Below are 26,245 nucleotides of genomic sequence, written 5' to 3' on the forward strand. Positions count from 1 at the left end.
GCGCTCAGATCCAAACCCATCCTTCATTCTGCCGTCCGTTTAACCTGATATCTTTATGGAGGGCGAGAAGGTTCGATCCGAGCCATTCCTACCATTCTTGACTTCCCAAACAAAAGCCCCGATTGCACAGAAACCCCCCGATCCACCGTGTTCCGGGGAACGCTATCCGCAGGGCCAAATCGGGGTCTGTTCACGGGCGCCGTTTTTTGCGTTTGTCTTATGTCTCCGTACCTTGTACGGAACACACATACAGAGTACATAGTAAAAGCATCCTGCGCGGCGTCTCCGTACTTTGCGCAATTCGAGTCCTAACTGACTGACCAGACACTGGAGCCGAGCTGTGGATCCCCGCTTTTTTCAATTTTCTGATCCGCCACTAAAGCCCAGGGTAAACCCGACAGGGCGAATTTGGGCGGTGATTGGAAAACGAGTCAGTCCACTAAGTTGACACGGCCACGATGGGCAAACAATGCGACAGGGCGGAAATGGCGATTCATTCGCCAGAGGGGAAAATGCAGTGAAGCAGCGCAGCGCGAAGCGAAAGCAAAAGCGGCTGCCTGTGATTGTGATTGTTGCTGGTGGAGTCGGCGGTTAACAACGCTCGCTCGCTGGGGGGTTAAGTTGTTGGGATGGAGTCGCTTCGGGTCCTCCGTTGGAAATTCTGAAACTGATGGGTTGTTGTGTACGGAGTAATGTTGGTGTTGGTTTGTTGGCTTTGGGTCTGTGGGAAACGGAGTACTCCGTCGTATTCAAGACGCCTTCCTTTGTGAACGAAGAGATCGGGCTGTCCGTGTCGGCAGTGCTGCAGATCGGAGCTGATCAGGAACCGGCGGCGCTGGTGCTAATGTGGCCTTCAGCCGGCGTTGGTCATGTTTTGGTCACATGTTGGCTTTGACAGTTATGAGAATAGCTGTCAATACTACGGAGTAACTCGGGGTGACGCCGGAAAGGCCACAAAACGTCGTGGCCTTTTAAGGTACATGTCCTGGCGTCGCCGGTACGAGTTGCCAACTTTCTCCCTGATAGAGAAGGGTCCAGCCATCTGGCTGTCCAACTTCTTGTTCGGACGATCCGTGCGGTAGTGACGGAGGGGGAGCCACACTTTATCACCCACATCAAAAGTCAACGGGGCGTCTCCGGCGATCTGCTTTTTCCCTCTGTTTTTCCTGAGTTCTCTGTATCTGCTCCGACACAGTGGTCCACACATGCTCCATCTTCTTGGCAGTATCCCGGGATTGCTGACGACTAATTTGCTCATCACGAGGCAGTGATCTCTCCATTGGCGTCCAGTCGAATGAGACTCGGGGCTCGTACCCGCAGTCAATGAGGAAAGATGAGGCGTCCGTTGACTTTGAAGGGAGAGTTGCGGCTGCAAAGTCAATCAATGGCAAGAGTTTCGACCAATTATCCTGGTGTCGATCGATGAATGGCCGTAGTCGGTTGATGATATGCTGGTTCACAATCTCTGTCTGTCCATCCGTTTGAGCATGATTAGCCGTTGAGAGCTTCAGTTGTACACCAAGAATCTGGCATAGCTCCTTCCAAAAAGCAGATATGAACTGGGAACCCCGGTCAGAGACTATAGTGGTTGGGAGTCCTCAGTAACGATAGACATGTTCAGTAAACATACGTGAGGTAGCGGTCTTATGGCAGGGAATACTGATGGGACGCTTGCTGAATCGGTCCACAATCACCAGGGCGGCATCATATCCCTTCTATTTATGTGGGAATGAACGGAAGTCCATGGAAATGTGCTGCCATGGCCGTTCGGCGATGGGAAGGGGTTGAAGTAGACCAGGGTTCCGGTCACGGGGGTTCTCAGCTCTTCGACACTTGGTGCAGTTCCTAACGTACCTTTCAACGTCCTGTCTCCATGCCGGCCAATAGTATCGTGCTTGGATGAGCCGTTGGGTCATATTCCTTCCGGGGTGGGCCGTTGACACCTGTCCATGCACTTCATCAAGAAGCCGTGTGCGTAGTTCCGGATCATCATCAGGGACGAACAATCTATCCCCTTTCAGCAGTAGACCATCCTGTAGTGTCCAGTCCTCTAATCCCTCTCGAGATTTCCCACGATAATCCTCTGCTGTGACGGAGCTCCGGTTCTCACTGAGTATACGATCAACCACGCGTACTGTCGGTTTTAGAGCGCTGATGACAGATTCGCTTTGTGTGGGCCTTTCAACAGGTTCAGGCTTCATCAGGGTTTGCTGCCGATATTCATCCTTTCGCTGCACTTCGGTGATTGGTCGACTGAGAGCATCTGCCAGAGTGTTTTCCCGACCTGGTCGATAGCGAATTAGGAAGTAGAAGCGAGAAAGGAATTCAGCCCAGCGGGCTTGTCGGGCGTTCAATTTTTGGGTTGTCATGAAGTACTCCAATGCACGATTGTCGGTATAGATGCTGAAGCGGTTTCGTAGTTGTAGTCCTTCTAGCTCAGCGCACCGTTCTTGCAAGGCACAAATGATGGCCAACATCTCCCTGTCATGGATCTCATAGTTGCGTTCCGCATCGGACATGCTCTTAGAGTAGTAAGCCACCGGATGTCAGAGGTCTCCATGCTTCTGCGATAGTACCCCAGCTACCACTCTATCTGATACGTCGGCTTCTAGCTTCGTCTCGAGGTCTGGTTGATAGTGCCGCAGGATGGGAGCATTGGTGAGACGTCTCTTCAGTGCGTCGAATGCCTGATGACACTCTTCTGTCCAAGTAAAGGGGACATCCTTCTTCGTCAGTCTGTTCAGCGACCTCGCTATTCAGCTGTAGTCCTTGATAAATCGTTGATAAGAGTTGCAAAATCCCAGGAATGACTGTTTGCCCCGAACAGTAGTTGGCACTGCCCAGTTGCGGATCACTGCAGTCTTCTCTGGGTCGACCTCAATGCCATCTGTTGTCAAATAAAGCCCAGATATTTCGTCCTCGTGACGTGGAACTCGCACTTCTTGATACTGGCTTGGAGTCCAGCCGCACGTAATCATTCCAGTACCTTTTTGACATGTATCTCATGCTCGGTTGCATTTTTTTTTTTTGAATAATAAGCAGGTCGTCCACAAACGCAGTGACGAAATCGTCCAAGTAGCCCATGAGGGCATCATTGACAAAGCGTTGGAATGCGGCGGGTCCGTTGGTGAGTCCAAAGGGAACCACATGGTACTTGTATGTCCCGTACCATGTTGGGAAGGTCGTGAAATCTTCAGGTCCCGGGCTGAGTCGAATTCGATGGAACACCTGCCGGATATCCAGCTTCGTGAAGATTTTCGCACCACTAATTCTCTCCATTAGCTCATCTACCAAGGGGATGGGATACCGGTCCTTCCTCGTGATGGCATTCAACTTCCGGTAGTCAACACAAAATCGTAATCCACCTCCAGGCTTCCATGCCATCAAGATGGGAGAGGCAAATGGAGCGGCGCTGGGCTCGATGAACCCTTTACTGAGGTTGTCCACAATATAGTCTCGAGCGGCCTCTAACTCTTCTAAAGTCTGTTTATACAAGGGGCTGTAACCCTCCGTTGACTCGGCAGCCTTCCCTTCTTCTAGCTCAATCTTATGATCATTCGTTCGTCCGGGGGTTTAGCTCGTCAGAGGCTGCTTTAGAGAAAACGTCTGCATAGTCCTGGTACTGCTCGGATAGTCGCTATTGAATCAACCCCTGCTCGTGGTGCTCTTCTTTCCGTCGGTGGTCAGCACGCTTCTCTTCAATGATCCGGTCAATCTCGGACAGGATGGTGATGAAGACCTCAGTATCTTTCTCCTTCACATGACGTTGAAAAGGTGCGGCTCCAATTCCCGCGATGTCTATCTGAATCGCCTGTTGGGATGTCGTCTTTCTTTGCCGTGTTTGATTGGTTGGTAGACTGTGGGCATTCGCTTGTGGTTTCTCTTCATTCACCAGGACGTACTTTATCTTGGCCACATTCAGCCGTCGGTCTGTTTCTTCCTTCCGAGGAACTCGATAGCACTCCCTTCGGACTTTCTTCTCAAGCCGCTGGTCTCTTCGCTCTATGTCAACTTGGTGGATGGGATCCGGCTTAGACCGCTACAGGATTTGCTTTGGCGCTTCGGTGTACTGTTTGCTCTAGATACGATCCATGAGGCTCCTCTGCTCTGGCCAGACGAGCTTCCGATTCTTCACATCCAACCAAATATCCTGGCTTGCGAACCATTTTCTTCCGATGATTAGGTCATATTGTCCCAAATCCGTGACCAGAAAGGGTTGATTCAGGAAGCGTCATCCACCGATGAGCAGATGGCATATGATGGCATGGGTGATTGCTGCTCCCGCGCGTCTATCATACCCTTTCGTGCCCACTGGCTTTCAAGTCGTCGGTTGGGAATCTCGAAAAATTTCGCTAGTTCTATCGCTCGCTTGGTGTCCATAAAAAGGTAACTATTTGCTCTAGTGTCGATTGAGGTAGTTAGGGGGATGCTGATTCCATTGTAAGCTATCTGACTATTTACATTAAATCTTTGTCCTCCGATCAGTTGGCTAAATTCTAACTCGCCAAGGTCGACACTTTTCAAGCCCAGGTCGGAGACTTTCTCCTGGGTTAGACTTTTCCCGCCTCTTGACCTCTGTCGTTCTCACCCTCCGGACCCGCTTTCTGCTCCAGGTTCTTCAACTTAGAGAGCGCTGATTTAGTGGGACAGTCCCGTGCAAGATGACCACGTTCTTGGCAGTGGAAGCACTTCCCTTCCCTCATCAGTCGCTCTCGGTTGATTTCGGTACGAGATTCCACCGGACTGATGCTTGGAGGAGAAGACGGTTTTTTCTTGATGGTTGCACTCGCTCGATTGGTTCCCTTGGTCGTATCTTCGCTGGTTGAGGCAAAGTTGAGAGTCCGATTCTTCTGATTACGGTGGTTGATGACCTTCAAGCGGCTGGCAGTCTGGGACACAGCACTGGAGAAGTCGTGAAATGTTCCATCCTTGATGCTGCCAGAGATGCACAGCTCCTGAAGCCTGGTTATCAACTTGGTGTAGAGTTCATCCTTCCAATCATCTTCCGCGACACCGCTTCAGTAGCAAGGTACAGGAACTCAGACAGAGAGTCGTGAAACTTGTCACCAATCTTTATGTAGAGCTGTCGGAACTGATGCTTTACAGTGGCGACACGGTTCAGGTCGCTATAGATCGTCTTCAGGTGGTCGAGCATATCCTTCGAATCGATGTACGGGTTCAACACATCGTCTCGCATGCGAGGAGTGATGTGTTTATGGGCTTTACATTCACATCGGCTTGCAACATATGCCATTCGGAGCTGAGGCGTGTCGAAGTGGTCCGCATTTGCAGCCAAGTTCTGGTTCATCAGCAACAACCAGTCCTCAAAGCGAAGTACTTTTCCATCAGTCAACGTCGGGGGGTCGGGGATTTTGGCTGACTTGCGGGCAGGTGGCATCGGGGAGTTCTGACCACCATCCATTGAAGCATTCATCACAAGACGAGCGACCTGATTGCCAAAAGCATCACGCTCAGACTTAGCTTCGCTGCTTCAGTGAGCTGCTGTCTGATTTCTTCCACCTCCCAACGCAAGAGGGTTATCTCGCCATCTTTGGCTTGGCTCCGAAGCTCTTCTTCGGCGAGACGAGCCTCCCGATCGTCAAGGCAATCATCAAAGAGGATGTCCGTGAATTCCTCTTAATCCCGTACATGGGCCAGGGCAATGGATCCCCGAGTCAGGGGGGAAGAGTGGTATCGGATGCATTAATGCCTATCGAGTACACCACCGGAAAGAACTGGGAAGCTGCTGATTTTGAGAGTTCGTTCCTGGAAGAGGTGAAGAATAAAGTGTTGGCTAAATGGGAGAAGCTGGGATTTCGGAGCTAAATTGGGTATCGATTTTTGTTTGGGATAGAACCTAGGTTCTTTATATTCGGCTATTTATTGCCGAGTCACCTGGAAAATTTCTCCTTTTCAGATATCCGCTCCTTTTTCACCTTTTTCCTGCTTAAAAGCTAGTTGGACAGCCAGCTGGCAGTAGAGCGCTCGCTTCCCGAATTGCCTACATAGCTCAATATAGCTCATTTTCTCATTTATCGCGTTTCATTGATTGACCGCCATCGACAAAATTTATTAGAATAGAGTCTTATATTAAATAAACCATAGAACTATATAGACATGAACAGGGCTAGATATGGACAATAAACTTGATTAAATAATAATAATATAGACATGAGCAACTGTGTCTAGACATTCAATTAATGCAGTATAGAAATTCAGCTGCCAGGCTAAGATTAGGTACAAAAAGCAAAGGTATTAGATGGAGGACAGCAAGTGAGCCAGCTCATAACCTTTACCTGGATGGGCTTGATACCGGTTGCGAATGTCGAGCATATGTCTTATTTTTCAAAAAGAGTAAAGGTTGGAATGGGCAGGGATGATATTTTACATACAACTCTCACCCCGACATTGCTTGGATCCCCCATGCTGAAGAAGTGGTAAGCGTCTGCTTGAAAGTTGGCAAGCATATTTAAAGCTAGCACAATCAAAACAACAGGCAGAAAATTACCCACTAACTGAGAGCATCACGCCCGAAGATTGTAAGAATGCTTCAGATCCACGACGCGGGAAGGAGACCATGCATGTGGCTGTCAAGAAGCCTTGCCGCCGCTTATTTACCATCTCCCAACCACCACTGCTAATATTGGCTCCCAACACTGGAAGCACTACTGGTTCTTCGCCATAAGCGAGATAAGAAACAACCAATGAGTTGATCGAAGGAGAACAAGACTGAAACCAGAGAATTTGTACATAGAATGACCAATAAAGGGATTGTCTTACTATAAACTGTCCGAGTAGTAGCTCTTTTCTAATTAAAGAACCGTCATTGTTACTAAGATTTTATAGAAGTTTGACTCTTTTACTTTATATAACGATGTGACGGTTAGCAGGCGGCCGAAAAGGGCTTGTTGACGCTGGTGGGTCAGCGTATGGGAATATGCCTAAAGAGGCTAGACGGAGATGATAGCAACGAGCGTTATATTGAGGTCTATCTATCCATCTAACAAGATGAGAATAAGGAGCGAATCCGGAAGAGGAAGAGTTTTCCGGATGGCTAAGCACTATATAATTGACAATCTAGGTACCACCATAATCTGGTTCTGTCTTCGCCCATGCTTGAAATGAATTGGGAACTGAAGGCTGACCAGATAGAACGTATATTGTATCGTTTACCATAAAAACGGTACCCACGTCGGACGTCCTTGGGTCGTAGCAATATCGTACTCGAGTTCCTGTCTTTTGGGGGGTGCTTCCTTGCCTTGTCGTAGAAATGCTCCTTTCAGCCCAAGTCGTCCGGTTTTTCGTATGCCGCCTGGTTATTTGGATGAAACCGGAAATTGTGCTGAACAATGCAATTCTAACTCGGGGCTGTAGGATGTTGTACCAGGATATGTGGGCCCTGTGATCTGCCGCGAACGATCCCTTGGTCGATTTAAAACAACCTAGGCGTAGAACTATTTCTTCTCGGTTGGCATATGATCCCTCAGAACACTCCTTGTTCTAGAAAGCTCGCATCAACAGTCGGGATCAGAAGCTAAATCACATCATAAGAATCAAAAGGTAAAAGGATGTTATCCATCGAACCATGTCTATTCGTGTTATTCAGATCAAGGTGATTCATAAAATCTGGTACTTGAAATAATAAGCTATTGTCCGGCAAACTGTTACTGTCGTCGGCTATTGGAGTCTCAACGGGGCGCTCAGCACTCAAGACAGAACCGTTGATTAAGGGAGTAAAAGGCCCAGTAGAGGTCATATTTTGGTTCCGCGCAGACGTATTATTAGAACTGCAACCTCCAGCGTCAGGCGCCTCGATATGTATGCTCCCGAAAAGCCCCCCAATCAAGCGGCTTTGGTAATCCATATCGCGACGTGTCCGGACTTCCACGTACTTGTCACAGGCATTTTGAAAGTTGTCCACGATAGTGAGGTATCTCCTTGCCACGGAGTCATGAGGGGAGAACTTCGCAAGTATTACTCGTGCATTGCTGAGGCTGCAGCGTAGCGGGAGGACACGATCCATGTCGCCAAAGATGGCAAGTCCCAACACCAGAGCTGACATAAACGCCGAATTGACAACGAACGGGAGCCTTTTTGGGACGTGCGTGCTCATGATAAAGGCCGCGAGAAGTTCAATGGTGCGGGCCGCGGAATCGACGCATGCGGACGCGAGGATGTCGTTTGATGCCGACGATGTCAGCTGTTCCATGCCTGAGCAATCCGACTCGGCCGCCGCCGACGCGTACAAAGACACCTTCTCGACCAAGGTGGGCCGCGAGAGCAGCATAATGGTCCAGTAGTATGCCTCCTTTAAGTGGATGAGCCCGATATTTGGGGCTTCTCCCCTTTCGGTCACTATCCGTTCGGCACATTGCGTGCCGACCTCTCTGGGACATTCCATGAACCGTGAAGTCCATCCACGATGTAGTCCGCTTATCCACTCCAAGGTCTCTGAAGAGACCATGCGCTTTGCATATATTTCTGCCAGGATGTTTTCAAAGATAAGGCAGAGATCGTTTGATGCCGAGTAGTTCTCCTTCACCGTTGTGTCACGGGTTTCCGTAGTGGAAGGTGGTCGGCCAAGGGAGGCACTCATAAACAGATCCAGAATCCGAATAGCTTTCCAGAGCCGTTCACGTATCAAACACTCGGATGTGGGATAGAGTGCTGAAATATCTAGTCTGTGGAGGCCCAGGGCGTAAGCAGCCCTGACAGCAGTCCCGAGATACATAAAGGCCGAATTTCTACGCGATCCTGCTAATAGGTACATTGCGACATGCACGTGAGATTGGATCATGACTAGGCTGGGATCTTCCATAAGCGTCATCAAAGTGATATATCGACCAAAGTTGAAATACTTCTCGGCATCGGAGTCTCTACTTTCCGGGCATGATTGAGCCCCGAGGGCCAAGACAAGATAATATATCGCACTTGTCTCACAAGGTTCCTCGTGGGAGCAGAGAAGCCATTTTGACATGCCTTGAAATAGCTCGTGTTGGTCGACGGCGTCCAGCACACAGTTTGTCGCAAGGATGTACCAATGGATGAGATAGTTGGCATCCTCCGAAGTTGGTTTTGATGGCGGATTTATGGCACTTTCGACAATCAGTCGCTCGTGTCCATCGTCATAGGTTTCCAGTATGTGGTGACGCAGTGGATCGTCAACGAAAGCACAACGCCCTAGGGCGACATGGGCTATACGACGGACATTTTGAAGGAAAGTCAGATTCGCTGCATCCCCAATAAACATGTATTTCCCGCGTTCGTCCTTTGCCAACCTTGACGATTGGGGGAAGATATGGGCTGATGTGGTGCGAAGATGTCGCGGTCCATTCCGCTCCTGCGGCACACACTGATTTCCCTCTGCTCCATGGGGATACGCACGGATGTCGGGCTCCGGGGTCGGAGATAATGTTTCTCTTAAAGGAGGATGGGAGACTCTACAGTCGAAATCGACGCCTCGTTCCACACAACGTCGGCACGGTTGGCGACCATCGCACCGTTCCTTGCGCCTCTTGCAAGTCGTGCAGGCTCGGATGCAACGTCTCCGGACGGTCTTATGGGACCTCTTTGTAGGCATCGTTGGTATATCAACGGAAGTTATGGGAGGAAAAACTGATGGAAAATAGACGTGCGCAGCCCATGTTGCTGCGGTGTTCTCGTTTCCGACAGGACCGAGCAAATGTGGGGGGAAGTGGAGGAGAATTGCGGGGATGTTTGGATTTCCAACTTTCTTTCTAGATGCCGAGCAGAGGAATACACGAATGATGTTACTAACGTGGTCGGTTAACTAATAAACGGGCATGACAAAGACAGACGTGCAGTGCGCGAGGATCCTCCACCGGAACCTGGCCTGGCTGCCGACGCTTCTTCGGGGGTGTCCACAGATATCGGCAGTTCCGAAAGACCTTCCCGACGTATAATTGCTCTCGATGCTCGCCTCGATTATGCGCTGGTAAATTCCAAAGACAACAATACTTACCACTTTGTCTCGGGTTGCCCCCTTTATGTTCCGAGACCACTAGAACCTATCTGCTCTGCAGCAACCGACTCCGAGTCTTGATTCAGGACTTGGTTGACGGCACCGCCCAGTTCGCAATGGACGAGTGCCACAGCAACAATACTGTTTACCAATTCTGGCTCGTCAGTCAACGCGCAAGGGTAAACACACAGTAGGGGGATCTAGTGCTGATTCCAAGGCAGGCCGACAGGCCGAACTCTAATTGGACTTGACCATGCCGGCCCAATCAGGATACAGATAAACTGCCATTCTCTTGTCGGGATGAAAAGGATCGGTGGCTACCGAAGCTCGCTTTCGATACTGCAGGGGGGGAAAAGAAGCTCAAGCAGCTCGTACATATAAATTGCTCGTCTCTGCTGGCTGGGGACAGAATAACACATCAGGATACCATCGTTTTCTTACTACTCAAACCACCTTTTCTTTTCCTAGACTTTTGTCAAGAGACCTAGATCGACAAACATGAATGAGTTCATTAGCAACAAAGCACCCAACAAGGCCACTGGACTTCATACGGAGAACCACTATCCTAACTGGGTACCGATCTTGGAGCAGCCCCTTTATAAGCCGAGAAAACTGAGGGTAGTCTGCATTGGAGCGGGCTATTCCGGATTGATGATGGCATACAAATGGAAGCACCAGCATGACATGGATGAATCTATCGACCTGACAATATATGAGAAAAATGCGGACGTTGGTGGCACATGGTTTGAGAACCGGTACCCTGGAGTGGCGTGCGATGTATGTGACAAGAGGACCTGACGATAAACAGCTGACGACAGAAATGAGGCTAACTATGTCCTGATAGGTCCCAGCACACATTTACACGTTCCCATTCGAGCCTAATCCGGACTGGTCATCGTTCTATGCCTCAGGACCCGAGATCTGGGAATACATCAAAAGAACCACAACGAAGTACAACCTCGACGAGTGTGTGTGCTTCAATTCACGGGTGACTTCGACAATATGGGACGACATTAGGGGAAAGTGGATAATCAGAGTCGAAAGCGACGGAATCATCAAAGAGGACGAGGCAGACGTCCTTGTCAACGGCTCGGGCATCCTCAACAAATGGCGTTGGCCTGAAATCCAAGGGCTTCAATCTTTCCGAGGAAAGCTTCTGCATAGTGCATCATGGGACACGACGCTAGATTGGACGGGGAAGCGCGTTGCAATCATCGGTAATGGGTCGTCAGCCATTCAGATTCTTCCAAAGATGCAACCGACTGCGGGCAGGATCGCAACCTACGTCCGCAGCCCTACCTGGATCTCAGCCAACTTCGCTGCGGAATTGACTCCAGGCGGTGAGAACTTTCAGTATACCGCAGACCAGAAGAAGAACTTCCGGGAGAATCCCGAGGATCTGTTGCAGCTGAGAAAGAATATTGAGCACGTCTTCAACCAGCAGTTCCGTACCTTTCTCCGGGACAGCCCTCAGCAGGCATGTGCCTACCAGGAGTTCAAAAAGAATATGGAGGAGCGCCTCAATCATGATCCCTCCCTATGCGCGAGACTTATTCCATCCTGGCAGGTCGGGTGTCGGCGTATTACCCCGGGCGAAGGGTATCTGGAGGCCCTTCGAAAGCCGAACGTCTCGACTGAGTTCGACCCGATTGAGGAAGTTACTGAAACTGGAATTCGGACTGCCAAGTGCACCGAGGAGTTCGACATCATTGTCTGTGCTACTGGCTTTGACGTCAGCTTTTCACCGTCCTGGGAACTTGCCGGGAAGGATGGGATCCGCCTGGCCGATCAATGGCGCGAGAGCCCCGAGGCGTACTTTGGCATCTGCGCCCCTAACATGCCGAACTATTTCATGTTCAACGGTCCTAATTGCCCAGTGGGACATGGTAGTCTCTTGGCTGCCATGGACTCAACAGCACAATGGATATTGAGGTGGTGCAAGAAGATTGCAACCGAACATATCAAGTATGCCTCCTACCCTCTCCTGCACATTTTTAGCCCGACGAGTCTTGAAGATTAACACATTCCTAGGTCGATGGTGGTTAGAAACGATGCTGCAGATGACTATAATACATACTCGCAGGAGTTTCTCCAGACCACTGTTTGGGCGGGTGGTTGTCGATCCTGGTATAAGAACGGGAAGTCGGACGGGAAAGTGACGGCCATGTATGCCGGAAGCATCCTTCATTACAGAGAGATCCTAGAAAGTTTCAGGACGGAGGACTTCCAAATTAAGTACGATGGGCCGAACCGGTTTAGGTTCATGGGCAACGGTCTTACCAATCGCGAGACCAGCGGTGACGATCTGTCTTATTATGTTTACAAATAGGGTTGGCTGCGCTCGATAAAAAGGGCTGTCCTAAGTATGGGAATAGCTTTGAAACCTTGTGAAAGGTTGTTGTGAGGACGAGGGTTTGTAGATAGCGCAGTGGCAGGCACTGAGAAAAGAGGTGGTAGAAAAGGAACACCTTCAACCTGTCTAGAAAATCTAGTATGTATGTGAGATTATATCAATACTCTAGCTCCGGTTCAGTCTTCTCTGATAGGTTAATATTAGATTAGGTCTATGCAGTGATCATGAATCCCAGTATGTGTAGAATTACACCTTTTGAAGATGGCAGTCCAACCGCGAAATAGTGGCTTTGAATTGAGCTTGAACAGTACAATAGGCCTTACCTACACGTGCCTTATCCAGAAGTAATATGTAGCTGTATTGGCTAAATGATAAAATCATGAAGGAGCAGAAATGGGTCTAATTTGAAATATCGAATCGAATCCTCTTTTGTCCTAACAAGTCCTAACGTAATCGGACACCGAGCTGCCCGGTCGGCGGCGGCGAGCAACTCCATATTCCGTACTTGATACCTCTGTTTAATCCACTCCATATTAAAGCATGCCAAATCTATTAAATTCATTGCTATCTGAGGGGGCATTTTAATCTATTATGGCCTTCCTGATTGCAATTACTGCACCGTGCAGGCCGCCGGGGCCTTGATGATTATGAGCCTTCTTCCAGGGTTTCTCTTTCCCTTAGTCTTTGCAGTCCCTCAGCATCAGTTAAACTCCCTCTATCTTGAATAAAGGCCCGTGTCATCTTCATCTTCTCTTTCTGGTGCTTATTTGATGCCTGAAGCTGATGAAGTTCTTGTTTTAATAGAACAGCATCCTGCATTGCAACTTCTGTGCTCTTCATAAACTTCTCAAGCATCTGCTCTGCAACAACTGAAGATAGAGACTGGTTTTGAAGGTCTTGAATCTGCTTTTTTTGCTGGTTCAACTGATAAGGATTGGCTGGTGTCCTCCCTAAATAGAAGGATTTGATTGCTGCTTGAAGAAGATGGTGGTGTTGGTGTCTTCATCTTGATGTGGAGTTTTGCAAGCACCCTCTCTGGTTCGAATGGAATAAGACCAGCAGCTGCAAATCCACTCATTGGGTTGCCCAGATGGGTTCCGGGTTGGGTTTTGGCGAGGTCTAGACAAAGGATGCTTGTGTCTCCCATGCCCCATGCCTGGCCCTGCTGCCGCCTCGGCCATGAGGCAATGCCACTGCATCCAACAAGGCCTGTGCACCAACCAAACCCATGTTCAGTACAAACAAGGCGAAGTTAGATAGTTGTCTCCACAATTGTTCCCAATATTCGGCGATGCCGGTCACAAGGTGAAGTTTGGCAGCTCATCCGCATCTTCAACTGGTCCCTCGTGAATCGATTCCATGCCTGATGCAGGCCAGGAGGCAAATGGGTGACGCCAGTCAAGGTGAAGTTGGCGGCGCATCAATATCTTCAACTGGTCTCTCTGAACCAGCCAATTCCCTATCTGACGCAGGCCAGGAGCCGAATCAGTGATGCCAGTCACAAGGTCAAGTTGGCGGCGCATCAGCATTTTTGACTGGCCTATCTACGCCATCGATTCCATGGCTGACGCAAGCCAGGAGTTGAGGTGTTGATCCCATGGACTGCCTGAGATATTCAAAGTTGCCCATCAGAAAGTGAAGTTGGTGACATCAGCATCTTTAATCAGTCCCTCTGTACCAATCAATTCCCTGTTCCCAGCCAATGCAGACCAGGACACTAAGCCAGATTGTTATCCCCGCCAACTTTTCTCAGTCTAGAACGCTGATCACAAGAGTGATGCATGTCGTCCTACCAACCGCTCCAGATCACTAATGGAAGGAGCGTGGATGAAGCCAAGTAGAATGTGGTAGATCCTGCCATACTGCTACCCAAAACGTGTAATGGGATGTGACAGCCAGGAAGATGTTCGTTCACACAAGGCAATCAGCGTAGTATGTACGTAGACACAAGAGCATGGCAATATCCTCACTTTTGGCAGGATGCCTGCAACGCCGAGGATTTCTGTATGGCCCACTCTGAAGCTTCATATTCTTTTTTCTCAGAATACGATCTAATGAACTTGCGTGAACTCGTCATCAAGTGAGGCTCGGCCAGCGGGAAATGAAGGTTACAAGGATGGTCGCGACGAGAACAACAGACAACCATCCAATTCACAAGGCATCACGGCATCCCAATCATCACTCATCGTTAGTAGGGTCCTTGAGCATGAGTGAGTGGATCATACTGGTCGGGAGATCGCACCACTGGCAGCAGCTCCAAGACGATTATGACCTTGGACAACGAAAAGGAGGTGGCGCAATGAGGGGGGCAGACGGAGGATCAATAGCAAAAATGCCTCACTCGAATCATGTGGGCAGCGCGGGAATAAAGTGAAAGGAAAACAACAGGAATTGGGTCGAAGTTGAAGCAGCGACGGAAGGCATCGCATCTTTATAGAGCACGCACGGCGGTGCCAAGCGAAAATGGAACGCTATACCGTTTCTAGTAATTCGCCGTCACCCAAGAGTACGGAGTATATATACAGCCTTTGGAAGAAGATTAAATATGTAACGAATCCAATGACAATGATATTGATATCTAATAGACCCTAGATCGATCATATCTCCCGAACGCCAGCAAAAAGATAGAAAAGTACAAAGATGGTGTCAAGTGTCAAGTATCAAATACAACCGTGATCATGTCGCAGCAGTAAATCGCTTCTTCCTTGCCTCCAAGGCCGCACGATCCTGCTCACTCATCTGCGTCGGTTGTGGTTTCTCGCCGCCGCCGTTGTTGGTCTTGTTCCTGTTTCCACCTTGACCACCCTGGCCACCCCGACGGGGGCGATGGCCCCCCCTGCCCCCAAAGTTACGTCGCTTACCACCGCGACCACCTTGTTCCTCGTTCCGGCCTCTCTTGCGGGTCTTCTCCTGCGGAAGAGCTTCATCCAGCCCCTTGACACCAACACCAGCATCGGCGTCCGCGCCGGTTCCAAAACGCTTAGCTCTCTCAATGTTCTGCTCAGCCTGCGCGATAGCAGCCTGAGAGTCCTCAGTAATTCCGAACTTCTCAGCACGAGCCTTGCGCTTCCTCAACTCCTCCTCCAACTCCGTAATAGGCAGGCCCTTGGCGAAGTTCGGCGCAGGCTTCTCTTCCTGAGCAGCATCAGCAGCGCCCTCCTCCCCAGCCGGCGCCGCAGCCCCCTCAGTCTCCTGCTCAGGCGCAGCATCCTTCCCAGCCTCCCCACCAGCAGCCTCAACCTTAAGGTCATCGGTCGCAGCAGGATCGGTATCGAGTTTCTGGTTCGGAACGGCAGCCGGGTTGGACACCTGGCCCTTACCACCGGCCGCGATCGCCGCAGCACCAGCTTCCGTAGACGGTTTCGTAGCACTTTCGGCCGGGACGTCGTCGTCCTCCCAGTCGATCACGTCGTCGGCGACGTCGGTTTTCGCGGCGGGCGCGGCGGGAGCTGACTCGCCGCCGTTGTTCTTGGTGTCATCCTCCTGGATACGAGCGACTAGCTCAGCCTTCTTACCGGTGTGGGTAAGGTTGCGGGATTTGAGGATCTCGACGAGTTCCGCGTTGGTCTTTTTGCTGTAGTCGGTGGCCATTTCGGTGGTTTGTCGGTGACGGCGGTGATAGGAGTGTTGGTGTTGGTGTTGAGCGCTTGCGCAGGACGGCAAGGAGCGAGAGGGAGGTTTCGAAAGCTGCGCTTTGGAGTTTGAAAAAAAGATAGTTCAACTGTAGAAGAATGGTATCATGCGCTTGCGAAAAGAATGGAATCGAAAGGGACTGGAGAGCGAGGATGAAACCTGCACTGCTGCGCCGAGGACGCGTTGGGTTTGACTTCACCCGCGATTACGGTCACGTGAATGTGACATCAACTATATTTTACCTGAGCTTCTACGTGGAATTTTGGTAAGCCGTCTATAAATGTGTGTTGGTTACAGGCATGCAAACAAGTTCTACTACAGGTCATCCGAGTACGCCCAAAAATTGCAGAATACTCCGTACAAACAATCCGCCTATGCGATACATATGTTTAAACAATGACACTGCCTTGCCCTCACACCAAAGTAAACACTGACCACCACAACTAAGAGACACGAGAAGCGTAAAGGGTCCAGTCGGAATTCGGTCATAATCCATAGACCTGTGACGTTGAGTATACCAAGTTAGCCACTGAAACTATAAAAAAGAGAGAAAGCAAAATCGAGTAAGGAATGGGATCGTTACGCGTTTCAGTCCATGTCTCTCTGGGGATAAGTTGTCTCAACATCGTCTAACATCGCGATCTTTTCGATCTTGACGAGTGAGGCCTGTTGCGGAACTTGCAATGACTGCACTATTTCCTGGCGGGGTTTCGCGTTGGCGTTAGGCGCTTCACGGCATCTGCTCGAGGATATGGAGAGCCCAGGCGCCGACTCCCCCGGCAGATTCTTAACATCAACGTTATTCGCACAATCAGTCCCATCCTGCGTGAAGTTACCCGTGATGCGACCCGTGCCACAAGAGTACTTAACCCCCTGAGCTGTCCTCACAAAACTATACTCATCCTCCCAGCTTGCAGTGACATTAGCACCAATCGTTACCTACATGAGCAGCCCATCCTCGAGCTTATCACCAAGATACTCATAGTGAAGCACGGGGTCGGAGTTCGAGTACGCAGTCTCCTGGTGGAGGGTATCACCTTCGGCGTTGGTGGTAATCGCATACGGATTCTCAGTATACGGCCAGAACTGGCGAGCCTTGTCAAGGGAGTCCTCGTCGAAGAAGAACTGTCCAATGTGCTGGATACTGCCCCCGGAAATAGTATTATTCGGATTCACAGTGACATTCGAGTGCGCGATAACATGGATATGGTTCGTCCGCCCACTGTAGTGACCAGGAAGAATAGTCGTCAACCGCGCAACACCATCCTCATTCGCCTGCTGGAGTCCACGAAGCGCAGTACGGTTCACGTTACTGTGGTCAAGGAAGTTGCCGTTTCCTTCGTTGATGACACCGGTGTGCACGCCTGGAATTGACATTCCACAGATCCAACCACATCCCTGCGACAGGCTCGCAGGTGACGTAGTTGATGAACTGGCCCTCGACAATAGTCGGGATACTCGGTTCGTCCTCTCTCACGTCTTCGCGGATGAGTTCGCCGCGGACGTAGTACGGGCCGTTCCCACCGTACGGGTTCAGGAGAACGTGTTTGGTCCCCGCGAAAATGGCATCGGTGTCATCAGGCGAGATGAATGAGCCGTTATATTGATGGTTGGTGTTGAGGATTTGTTTGTTGTTGCGCTTAGCCTTGTTGCGCTTCTGGTGCTCATGGACAATGGATGCGCAGCGGGCTCGCGCGCGGGCTTCCACGCCTATGCTTTCGAGGATGCCGGCGCAGGAGTCGAGGGAGCGTTTTGTGCGGGAGAACTATCCGCGCTTTGCGAGGAAGGTTTCGTGGTCGTCGGGGCCGTGGGCCGTGGTTAGGGCTGCGAGTGCCGCTACGGCGAGCTTGGCGGGGAGTTGGATCTTCATTGTTTTGGCCCCAGTATGTCTATGGGAATGCGCGGAAGATGGTGTTTGAGAAAAATGATTGTACTGAAATCTCCAAGAACTGCGACGGGGCTTCTGTAGACGCGGGATGGACAGGTACAGGATGCGGATGGGTAGGTTGCATCAATTACTCTTCGTGAATTCGTCATCCTTTTCTGCATTGTAGAAGTATAAATGGTTCGTTGGACTTCAAGATATCCGAACATTAAGCAGCCTTCCTTTTCTCTCCTGCTCAAGTCAAGTTGTCTTGTTTTTACTACGTAGACGTGACACTCGAAGCATTCGATCCATTCCTCCACGCATTCGGATCCAATGTCGCGATAAAGCTTACCCAGCTGCTACTCATGTCAGTGGCCAATTGAACCAGAGACTTGTCGGACAGGTCGCCCTGAACATTGTTAAATACAAGGGGCAGCTCGTCTCCGTGCTGGGCCGTAAAATGTCCGGACATGGGGGCGTTGAAGCGGTAGCAGTACGTGGGGATACTGGCTTTGGCGTAGACCTGGCAGGCTTGTCGGTGGTTTGCGTTGATTGTAGCGTCGCTTTGGTAAGTTTTTGCTTTGATATCTGTACATAATCAGTTTCTGTCTTTATGGAGTGAAACAAAAAGGTTGAACTTACATGGCGAGGACGAAACGTTCGAGTAGGCTTCCGCCAGCTGGTTTACCAGAACCTTTGGGAGGGCTATTCCCGGAGCGACATTGTAGAATTGGGGGTTAAAATTGTTAGCATGCGCTCAACAGGAGGAAGAGGTGAAGGCTAAACATACTTGCAATCAAATCCACAAACTCAGCATCAGTCGTAATATTGCTATTCGGCATATAAAACGAACCCTCATCCGTGTTCGCACCCAGAATTATAGGAACACTGAGATACTTCTTCGTAAACAAAGACCGACTAGCCTGGTGAGTCACGATGTTTCCATCAATAACTGGAAACCATCCTCGCAGACTCGTCGAGTTGATCGCTTCATTTATATCAGAGAAGCTAGCACTCCGAAGACAATTCATCCGGTCCGTCGCATCAAAGCAGGTATTGCTACCCGACATCCCATTCTCAGCTGCATACGCAGCAGAAGGAGAAACCCGCTGCGCAATGGCGTCGTACATGGGATGGTAGTACTGCGTCCCGTTCAATCCCTGCATGGGCGTCGGGTTCCCGCTTTCCATGATGGCAGCGCGCAGAAGACTATCATTGCGGCCTTCGTACGCCGTAATCTGGAACCCAATACTAAATGCACCGGAGTCCTGTCCCCAGAGCGTGACCTTGGCCGGGTCACCTCCAAACCCGGCAACTTTCTCCTGAATCAAAGCCAGTGCGAAGCGCTGGTCTCGCAAACCGATGTTGGTAGCGCCGGTGTCTCTGACCTCATTGCTGTATATGAAGCCCCAAGCACTGAGACGGTAGTTAAAGCTAACGGCGAGAATTGGCTGACTTAGCTCTGTCGAGCGGTCGACGATGTAAGACAAGTTGTAACGACTTTCACTAGCACTGCCACCAGAAAAGCCACCACCATGCAGGAAGACAACAATAGGCAACTTCGCAGAGACGGAGACAGCATGCGATCGGATCACGTTGAGATAAAGACAGTCTTCAGACATCTCACTTGCGTCGACGGAGGTATCATAACCGACGCATGACGGTGCGTATGATGTTGCCGCGACGGTTCCATTCCAGGTATCAGTGAGGCTGTCTGCTGGGTGAAAGCGTCTGTTGCCGACGGGCGCCTGGAGGTATGGAATTCCCAGGAAGAGGTCTTGGTTGAAGGATTGGGAGTAGAGGCCGCTGTAGGTTCCGTTGGGGGTTTCAGCAGTTGGTGCGCTTTTGGCTGCTACTTGGTAGAGGAGGAGCGATATGGATGTGAAGTAGTTGAAGAAGCCCATTTTGTTTGTGCTTGCTTCAATGGTGGTTGTTAAAGATAGGTATTAGATCTGGATATACAGTTCTTCTGTGACATCTCCAACAATTAACTGACGCCAGGTGCATGACCCGCTTCCGAATGTACTCCGTACGAGCATTACAAGAAGATCGGGACATGATATGCAGTCTCGCTCTAATTGTCGATATCAATTATCAAAGTTTTCATACTTCGCTAACTTGTCACACCCATGGTTCAATAACCGTCCCCCACGAGCTGGATACATATTTGGGACTGGTTTGCGAACCCAATTCGGACTTAGTCTTCAGTTCGGATTAAGCTTATTTTACCCGGCGCTAAGTGGGTCTATGTCGATGGGTCATTCGCAAACCAGGTCTCAAAGCGGTAATCGACATTCTATTTCCAGGCCATTATCTTGCACGTGCTTTAGAAGATTCGATTGTTCGAGAAAGTGAAAATGAAACATTATGCTTAATGAGAGCAAGGGGGAAAAAGGAACGGCATCAATGGTCGGAAATAACGTCCAAATCTAATTCCGCTACTTTGCTGTCCCTAGCAGCGACCAGAACCCCAGCTGTGCGCAGCTCGACAACAAATTGCAGCGACGGAGTACGTACAGACTCGCGAGGGCTCAAAATATTTCAACTCGTCTACTTTGCAAGGATCTCTTCAGCTCTCATGACAACAATTTACTTACACTTACCACTGAGAAGCCTGGCTAGAATCATGAGTAGGAGGTTGAACATACCGTAAACAGTTTGTTCAAAGATATACTTTAAACTTTATAACTATAAGGCTATTAACTTGCTAGTGGCATGGTCAGTAACTTGAAGAAATTTGTGATTGACAAGTAAAACGATGAAACCAGCCTCTACAGTGCGGCAAGTTGCCGTACTCCGAATGGCAAATGGCCTCCCACGTTGGTCAGAAATTGAGGAATCTCTGGTGAGCCCAGACAGACCTAGGTTTGTAGATACGGCTAATCTCCGGGGATTGTTCTGCAAAACCAGTTGAGGCATATCCGTCTGCGATCTTCCACATTCTTCCCAAAATGGAAGCCCATCCCGAATGCTGAATCTAGCCAAATATCTCCGGCATAATCAGTGACGGAAAACAGTTTCGCATCTGTGGCAGAGCGTGAAAGCAAGATGTGACGAGTCTCCTGACGATCACAGCGACGCGTGGTTTGAAATCGTCAGCCATTCATCCAATTTTATCTGTGCAGGTAAGTATATAAAAATAGCGCCCATTGCAGTAAATCAGCAAATCATCAGTCATTCATTCATCTTCATCCTTACCCTACGATATAACTAGACCATCATGATGAAGAACACTCTCCTCACACTGTCCTTCTTTCTAATTGGCAGCATGGCTGCTTCCGATCCCTCTTGCCAGCACGTCGATGCAATCAGCACCTACACCATAAAATCCAACGACACCATCTTCTCCATCGCAGACACCTATAATACCACCGTCTGTGACATATCCCGTTACAACCACGTTGCCGATCCGCAAATGCTCTACGCCGGCGAGGAACTCTACATCCCCCCGCAGCGCTGCGCCCATTCCGACCCTTCGCACTCATGCCTCCTCACCAACCAAAACGCAACCAACACCTGCGTCAACGGCGGACCGCATACCTACACGACTTTCGAGGGCGATACGATCAGGAAAATTGCCCTGGCCAAGTTTAACATCACCATCGAAGCGCTGAACAGCACTGCCGGACACATGACGTACGGTTCCTCTGCTGATATCGATGATGAGATTGAAAGTGGAATATCGATCAAGGTGCCGCAGTGTCATCCGAGTCGATGCGAGTTTGAGCCGTTTTACTATACTTGGGGGACGTACAAGGATCTTGCGATCAAGTATAATACGACACCCGGGCATATCTTTGCGTTGAACCCGACGTTCAACCATAGTGAGACTGGACCGGGTGTCGGGGGGTGGATTACGTTGCCGATGAATTGTGGTCCGCTGTCTGATAATGTTACAGTGGTTTCTTGAGTCGTTTTTTTGGTTAAAGGATATAAAGTTGCTTATAAATGTGTGTTTACTGAGTGTATTTATTAGACTAGAAATTGTACAATGAATTCTCATTTTAGACATGAATTTTCTTCTTACCACACTAAGCTAACTGCCACCTTCAACCTTTAGCTACATTCAATGAAAGATAGGTCCCCAGTAATCACTTTCCCCAGCATACGCAGAATCATACCGCTGACATCTCGGATCCTCATAATCCTCCAACGACCCTTGAGGCCAAATCGGAATAGCACAAAACTCATCATCCCGGCAATCGCGACATTCCTTCCATACAGTCCAAGAAAGATAATCCATCAGCTCTTGAAGACGACCAACTGCAACTACATAATTATGATCGTCATACAGAACCGTTGCGAGCGTAGAGCAGATCTGCTCGTTGATGGTATGGGTCACGTTATGGGCTAGCGAGGTTTTAGGAGCAGCATGTGGAATGAATCGGTTTGTGCAGCGTTGGATTTCAACTTCCGGACTGGAATAATCCAAGTCGATAAACGACTCCCATATTTGTGCAATCTCTGCTTTCAGCGACTCCATGGTTCTGAAACGAGGAGAGGAGACTAGATCTGGTAGACGGCGTCCGTATTGCTGGACGGTCATATCGGCAACAGCCCGCCAGTTGACCTTTCCGTGTACATCGTAATCCATAACCAGGTCTGTAAGCCGCCGTCTGATCTTCTGGATCGATGCTTTGGACAGATGTGCCAGTCGAGGGCGTGTGCTGTGTGTGCTGTTTGCTGGAAAGACATTGAGATCACTATCGTATACAGAGACAAAGTGGTCATAGTTGACCTTCACGCGATCTCCTCCAATTCCGTTGTATCTTGAAGTCACAACACGTAGAAGCTCGTCCGGCTTGCCTTGCTTTGGCTTGTGATTTTCATGGTGCTTCGGCTTGTGAATTCGGGACTTTGTCACTCGTTCCGCGACCAAGTTCTCCTCTGGTGCACAGAGTATGATCTCGAATCCACCAGCCATGCGGATGACACCATCAATCCGATTGTCCCATTCCTCAGCTGAGATCCGACAGACTGCCTTTGAACGCTCGGTTTCCTGGCTAACGCCGCCATACGGGATGGTATCGTTGAAAAGGATGCGATCCTGGGAATCCAGCGTTCCAATATGTGACTTTCCAGCCGACATCCCATCGACATACACAAGTCTCAGTTCCTTGATAGTTTGGTACGTATGAAGCCAACCTGCGTGGTCTTCCATTGAATCCCCGTGCTTCGACACCACAACTTTCTGTTGAGCTCGCTCATCGTGGGGAGGATGTTTCGGGTGGTGCGGTGGTCGGGCAAATACTAAGGCATGCTCGGGATCGAATGCCATCCATCCGATATCGACGAGAGTATTTGGGCGAGAAGATCCGTGATAGAGGGTTGTTCCTTCAGGGACGGAGGCGAGGAAGAAGGACATGCCATTATGATTGAGGGAGGAGCCCCATTGGCGCATCGATGAATGAATTGCATTGAATATGTGGTTGGTATTGTTGTTGGGCGAAACCGCCATTGATAGGGCTGGGAGCCCCAGAAGGTACAACAGATTCATGGTTGACGAGACTCGAATGAGGTCAACCCAAGAGTATCCTGAAGAGTTCCTGAGAAAATTACGATGAAGATAAATACTACATGCTACGAGAATGCCTTCAATTTTTCACTCTGGTTAATGCAGTATGATGCAGCTGTCAAATTGCTGCGTCGTCAGATAGGGCTGGTAGGTTTTTATCCCCGAGACTAACAATAAATAGTGGGTCAATTCGGACTTAATGATCCACGTGTAAGTGGGTCTGCGCAAGCATGTACCGAAAAGGGAAATTGTGAATGCTCCATTTATAGACCACGCTCTCTGGGAGAGAATGCATTGTCGACTCATTGTGCCGGCAGAGTTTGCCGGTATAACTCCAGATACCAGTGGATTATTTAACTGAAACTACATCTGCCGTACCGGTCTGTTTATTATGCATTATTTCGAAATGGGATTTGGATAGATGCCGTTCTCGCCACTTCGGGGGGGTTGTCCCCGTTCTAGTATAAATCTCTTCACCATTCATTATGCATTATGTACTGGCTTGATTAGAAGGATTTAAAATCAAAGAATAAAACATAATAATAATTGAAATGATTTACTCAAAATACGTATACATACTTTGTTTCGTCTTTGCCGAGGTCGCGGAAGTCACCTGATGGGGATCGTCCCTTTTTTTTTTTTTTTCCTCCCCTCCTTTTAGATCCTACAACTCCACAACAAGAGATGAGGATTCAATGCTATCAAATCAATTGACGCTATTCTAAGTCAACTGCACGACCATCTAATTTGCTAGTCTTCGATATCGCCGCTCGTTATCCCGCGCCATGGTCTTCCCGGGAAAAAGGAGTACGGGCTGTCATGTCTGCCGTAAGCGTAAGATCAAGGTGTGTACACTGTATCTCGCCAATAAAACGATAATTCGCTTTTGAAGAATAACAATAATAATGATAGTGTGATGGCGCCAAACCAGAATGCCAGCACTGCATCTCTCGGGGAATGCAGTGCCCGGGGTATCCGGATCCTCTCACCTTTCGGGAATACCGAATGACGCGAGCGGCAGTAAGAGACCGTCGTCAATCTAAAATGACAACTGTGGGCCAGGAGAAGGAACAGCCCGACCTGGATGCGGCTCCAACAGATGCCCAGCCGCAGCGGGCATTGTCTGAACCGCCACCCTCGCCGACGATCTCGTCACCCAAACCACGAACTGGTCCTGCACTCAGTCTGGAGTGGCAGGCAATTTGTTATTTTACTCATCATCATGTGCTCAAGGTGCATAAGTCTCCTTGTCGGGGGTTTCTGGCTTTCTTTCCTGAGTTGTACAAGGAAAAGGGGGATGATTCTTGTTTGAAGCATGCCGTTCTCAGTGTTGCGTCGTTATCACTATTCAATGTCTCTCGTATCGGACAGCTGTATGTGAATTCCCGGAGGCATTATGGTTCTGCTATAAAATCGCTCTACAATGCTCTCAAGTCGAACGAGACAGCTGTAACGGACGAGGTCTTTGCTGCGTCTTTATTCCTAAATGTCTTCGCGGTATGTTATGATTCTGGAAGCATATTCATTGTAAAATCTGGCTAACACACGCAGGACCTAAGTGGCGAGACAAGTGACGGGTTGAATCCTCATATCCCCGGTACTCACTCTCTACTGCAACTACGGGACAAGTCCCAATTAAATACCAAGTATGGCCGAGAATTATTCGGCTGGGCCATTACACAAGTTGTATGTGTCTCGTCTCATATTTAATATGCCCACGTTGCTAACTCGATGGCAGCAAACACAAGCAATCGCCAATAACGAATTCCGTTATGCCACATTACCCGAGTGCATCCGCAAGATGTACAAGCCAGACAACATATACCGAGCAGGCATAATCATGGACATGGTCGCTCAGCAGTGCCACTCCATCAGCGAAATGCGAGCCACACTATCAAATCCGGAAACTCCCTATCCTTCCCCGTCTTCATTACCCTCCCCACTCCCTTCTACCGCTCCCACCTATACCATAACATGTGGTATAATCCACAGACTCCTTATCCAAGCACACTGTCTCATCGACGAAATCGACATCTGGCACGAAGCCGTCCCGAACCATTGGAAAGTCCAATACCACGACGTCCTCACTAACGACACAACCGGTGTCAAACGAGACCAATGGACAACCTGTTTCCTGGCTACTATCCTCTCCACTCAGATAATCTTTTACACCCAGCTCATCGACTTCTGCGATCTTCTCACTGAAAAGGAAATAGCATTCGACCATGCGCATTGCTTCGAAGGCCCTGTTGATCTATTCCACGGGTTAGAAGCCCGTATCCATCTATTATTACGGATGATATGTTCTACTGTTTCATTTTCACTGGGGAAGCTTCATGAGGACGGGAAGTTTCAGGCTTCGTCGAATTCAAAACTAGTGAATGGGTATGTGCTGCGTTTACCGATGCGGATTGTCGTTGGTTCTCGGTTTGCGAGCGGGGGCCAGGTTGCGCTTTGTCATGGAGCGTTGGATTATGTGAGAGACCGTGATGGGGAATGGATTAATTCGAGAGGAGTAAGTTTATATGAATAATTTACCATTATCCTGATGAGCATACGAATACCATGGGCAGTATATCAATTCGAATAGTCTAACAGAGAACATCAAGCAATTAAGCACTCGGGTATCCCAGAGAGCATTTCCATGGGCCTGATCATCTCACAACTCCCGAAATGACCCAACACTCATGGAAAAAAGCCAGTCGTGAAGTAGTAGCAAGGCACATCGCTATCCCCTAGACACGCATGCAAATAATTTCCTGTGACAAGTATATTGAGTTTTCCTCTTCAATTTGTCGAGTAAATAAAGGCAGCTACCGGGTGCTGCAGAACGTCAAGCTGCGAAGCCGAATGTAAGCGTCGATCTCTGTCCACTATATGGACTCATAAAGTCCT

At 49.4% G+C, this 26,245-nt stretch overlaps 11 protein-coding genes across 11 annotated transcripts; 4 read left to right on the forward strand and 7 right to left on the reverse strand.

The window, feature by feature from the left end:
- Positions 1-4,565: 4,565 nt before the first annotated feature.
- ASPGLDRAFT_1515759 (uncharacterized protein) lies at positions 4,566-5,542 on the reverse strand. The gene has a single exon (XM_022542265.1). It carries the CDS (start codon positions 5,432-5,434, stop codon positions 4,970-4,972), a length of 465 nt encoding a protein of 154 aa, XP_022401971.1. The 5' UTR covers positions 5,435-5,542; the 3' UTR covers positions 4,566-4,969.
- Positions 5,543-5,870, forward strand: ASPGLDRAFT_1439373 (uncharacterized protein). Its single transcript, XM_022541804.1, has one exon. The coding sequence runs from the start codon at positions 5,650-5,652 to the stop codon at positions 5,824-5,826; it is 177 nt and encodes a 58-aa protein (XP_022401972.1). The 5' UTR covers positions 5,543-5,649; the 3' UTR covers positions 5,827-5,870.
- A 1,664-nt stretch (positions 5,871-7,534) lies between these two features.
- ASPGLDRAFT_66027 (uncharacterized protein) lies at positions 7,535-9,580 on the reverse strand (the record flags this gene model as incomplete). The annotated part of the gene is made up of 2 exons (XM_022548969.1): positions 7,535-7,626; positions 7,795-9,580. 2 exons carry the CDS (start codon positions 9,578-9,580, stop codon positions 7,535-7,537), a joined length of 1,878 nt encoding a protein of 625 aa, XP_022401973.1.
- A 900-nt stretch (positions 9,581-10,480) lies between these two features.
- ASPGLDRAFT_66028 (flavin-containing monooxygenase) lies at positions 10,481-12,311 on the forward strand (the record flags this gene model as incomplete). Its single annotated transcript, XM_022548970.1, has 3 exons — positions 10,481-10,759; positions 10,827-11,947; positions 12,014-12,311. 3 exons carry the CDS (start codon positions 10,481-10,483, stop codon positions 12,309-12,311), a joined length of 1,698 nt encoding a protein of 565 aa, XP_022401974.1.
- Positions 12,312-13,074: 763 nt separating this feature from the next.
- On the reverse strand, positions 13,075-13,674 carry ASPGLDRAFT_46279 (uncharacterized protein). Its single transcript, XM_022546407.1, has one exon. The coding sequence runs from the start codon at positions 13,480-13,482 to the stop codon at positions 13,183-13,185; it is 300 nt and encodes a 99-aa protein (XP_022401975.1). The 5' UTR covers positions 13,483-13,674; the 3' UTR covers positions 13,075-13,182.
- Positions 13,675-14,883: 1,209 nt separating this feature from the next.
- ASPGLDRAFT_46280 (SAP domain-containing protein) lies at positions 14,884-16,060 on the reverse strand. Its single transcript, XM_022546408.1, has one exon. It carries the CDS (start codon positions 15,924-15,926, stop codon positions 15,012-15,014), a length of 915 nt encoding a protein of 304 aa, XP_022401976.1. The 5' UTR covers positions 15,927-16,060; the 3' UTR covers positions 14,884-15,011.
- Positions 16,061-16,907: 847 nt separating this feature from the next.
- ASPGLDRAFT_73928 (uncharacterized protein) lies at positions 16,908-18,307 on the reverse strand (the record flags this gene model as incomplete). The annotated part of the gene is made up of 3 exons (XM_022549708.1): positions 16,908-17,280; positions 17,321-17,733; positions 18,188-18,307. The coding sequence occupies 3 exons, from the start codon at positions 18,305-18,307 to the stop codon at positions 16,908-16,910; spliced, it is 906 nt and encodes a 301-aa protein (XP_022401977.1).
- A 274-nt stretch (positions 18,308-18,581) lies between these two features.
- Positions 18,582-19,739, reverse strand: ASPGLDRAFT_124931 (uncharacterized protein; the record flags this gene model as incomplete). Its single annotated transcript, XM_022540525.1, has 2 exons — positions 18,582-18,894; positions 18,964-19,739. The coding sequence occupies 2 exons, from the start codon at positions 19,737-19,739 to the stop codon at positions 18,582-18,584; spliced, it is 1,089 nt and encodes a 362-aa protein (XP_022401978.1).
- Positions 19,740-21,058: 1,319 nt separating this feature from the next.
- ASPGLDRAFT_124396 (uncharacterized protein) lies at positions 21,059-21,745 on the forward strand (the record flags this gene model as incomplete). The annotated part of the gene is made up of 1 exon (XM_022540479.1): positions 21,059-21,745. One exon carries the CDS (start codon positions 21,059-21,061, stop codon positions 21,743-21,745), a length of 687 nt encoding a protein of 228 aa, XP_022401979.1.
- Positions 21,746-21,901: 156 nt separating this feature from the next.
- On the reverse strand, positions 21,902-23,293 carry ASPGLDRAFT_124901 (uncharacterized protein; the record flags this gene model as incomplete). The annotated part of the gene is made up of 1 exon (XM_022540520.1): positions 21,902-23,293. One exon carries the CDS (start codon positions 23,291-23,293, stop codon positions 21,902-21,904), a length of 1,392 nt encoding a protein of 463 aa, XP_022401980.1.
- An 842-nt stretch (positions 23,294-24,135) lies between these two features.
- On the forward strand, positions 24,136-25,883 carry ASPGLDRAFT_66034 (Zn(II)2Cys6 transcription factor domain-containing protein; the record flags this gene model as incomplete). The annotated part of the gene is made up of 4 exons (XM_022548972.1): positions 24,136-24,195; positions 24,263-24,847; positions 24,902-25,036; positions 25,089-25,883. The coding sequence occupies 4 exons, from the start codon at positions 24,136-24,138 to the stop codon at positions 25,881-25,883; spliced, it is 1,575 nt and encodes a 524-aa protein (XP_022401981.1).
- Between the last annotated feature and the right edge of the window lie 362 nt (positions 25,884-26,245).

This window comes from Aspergillus glaucus (assembly GCF_001890805.1).
Source record: "Aspergillus glaucus CBS 516.65 unplaced genomic scaffold ASPGLscaffold_8, whole genome shotgun sequence".
Taxonomy (NCBI): domain Eukaryota; kingdom Fungi; phylum Ascomycota; class Eurotiomycetes; order Eurotiales; family Aspergillaceae; genus Aspergillus; species Aspergillus glaucus.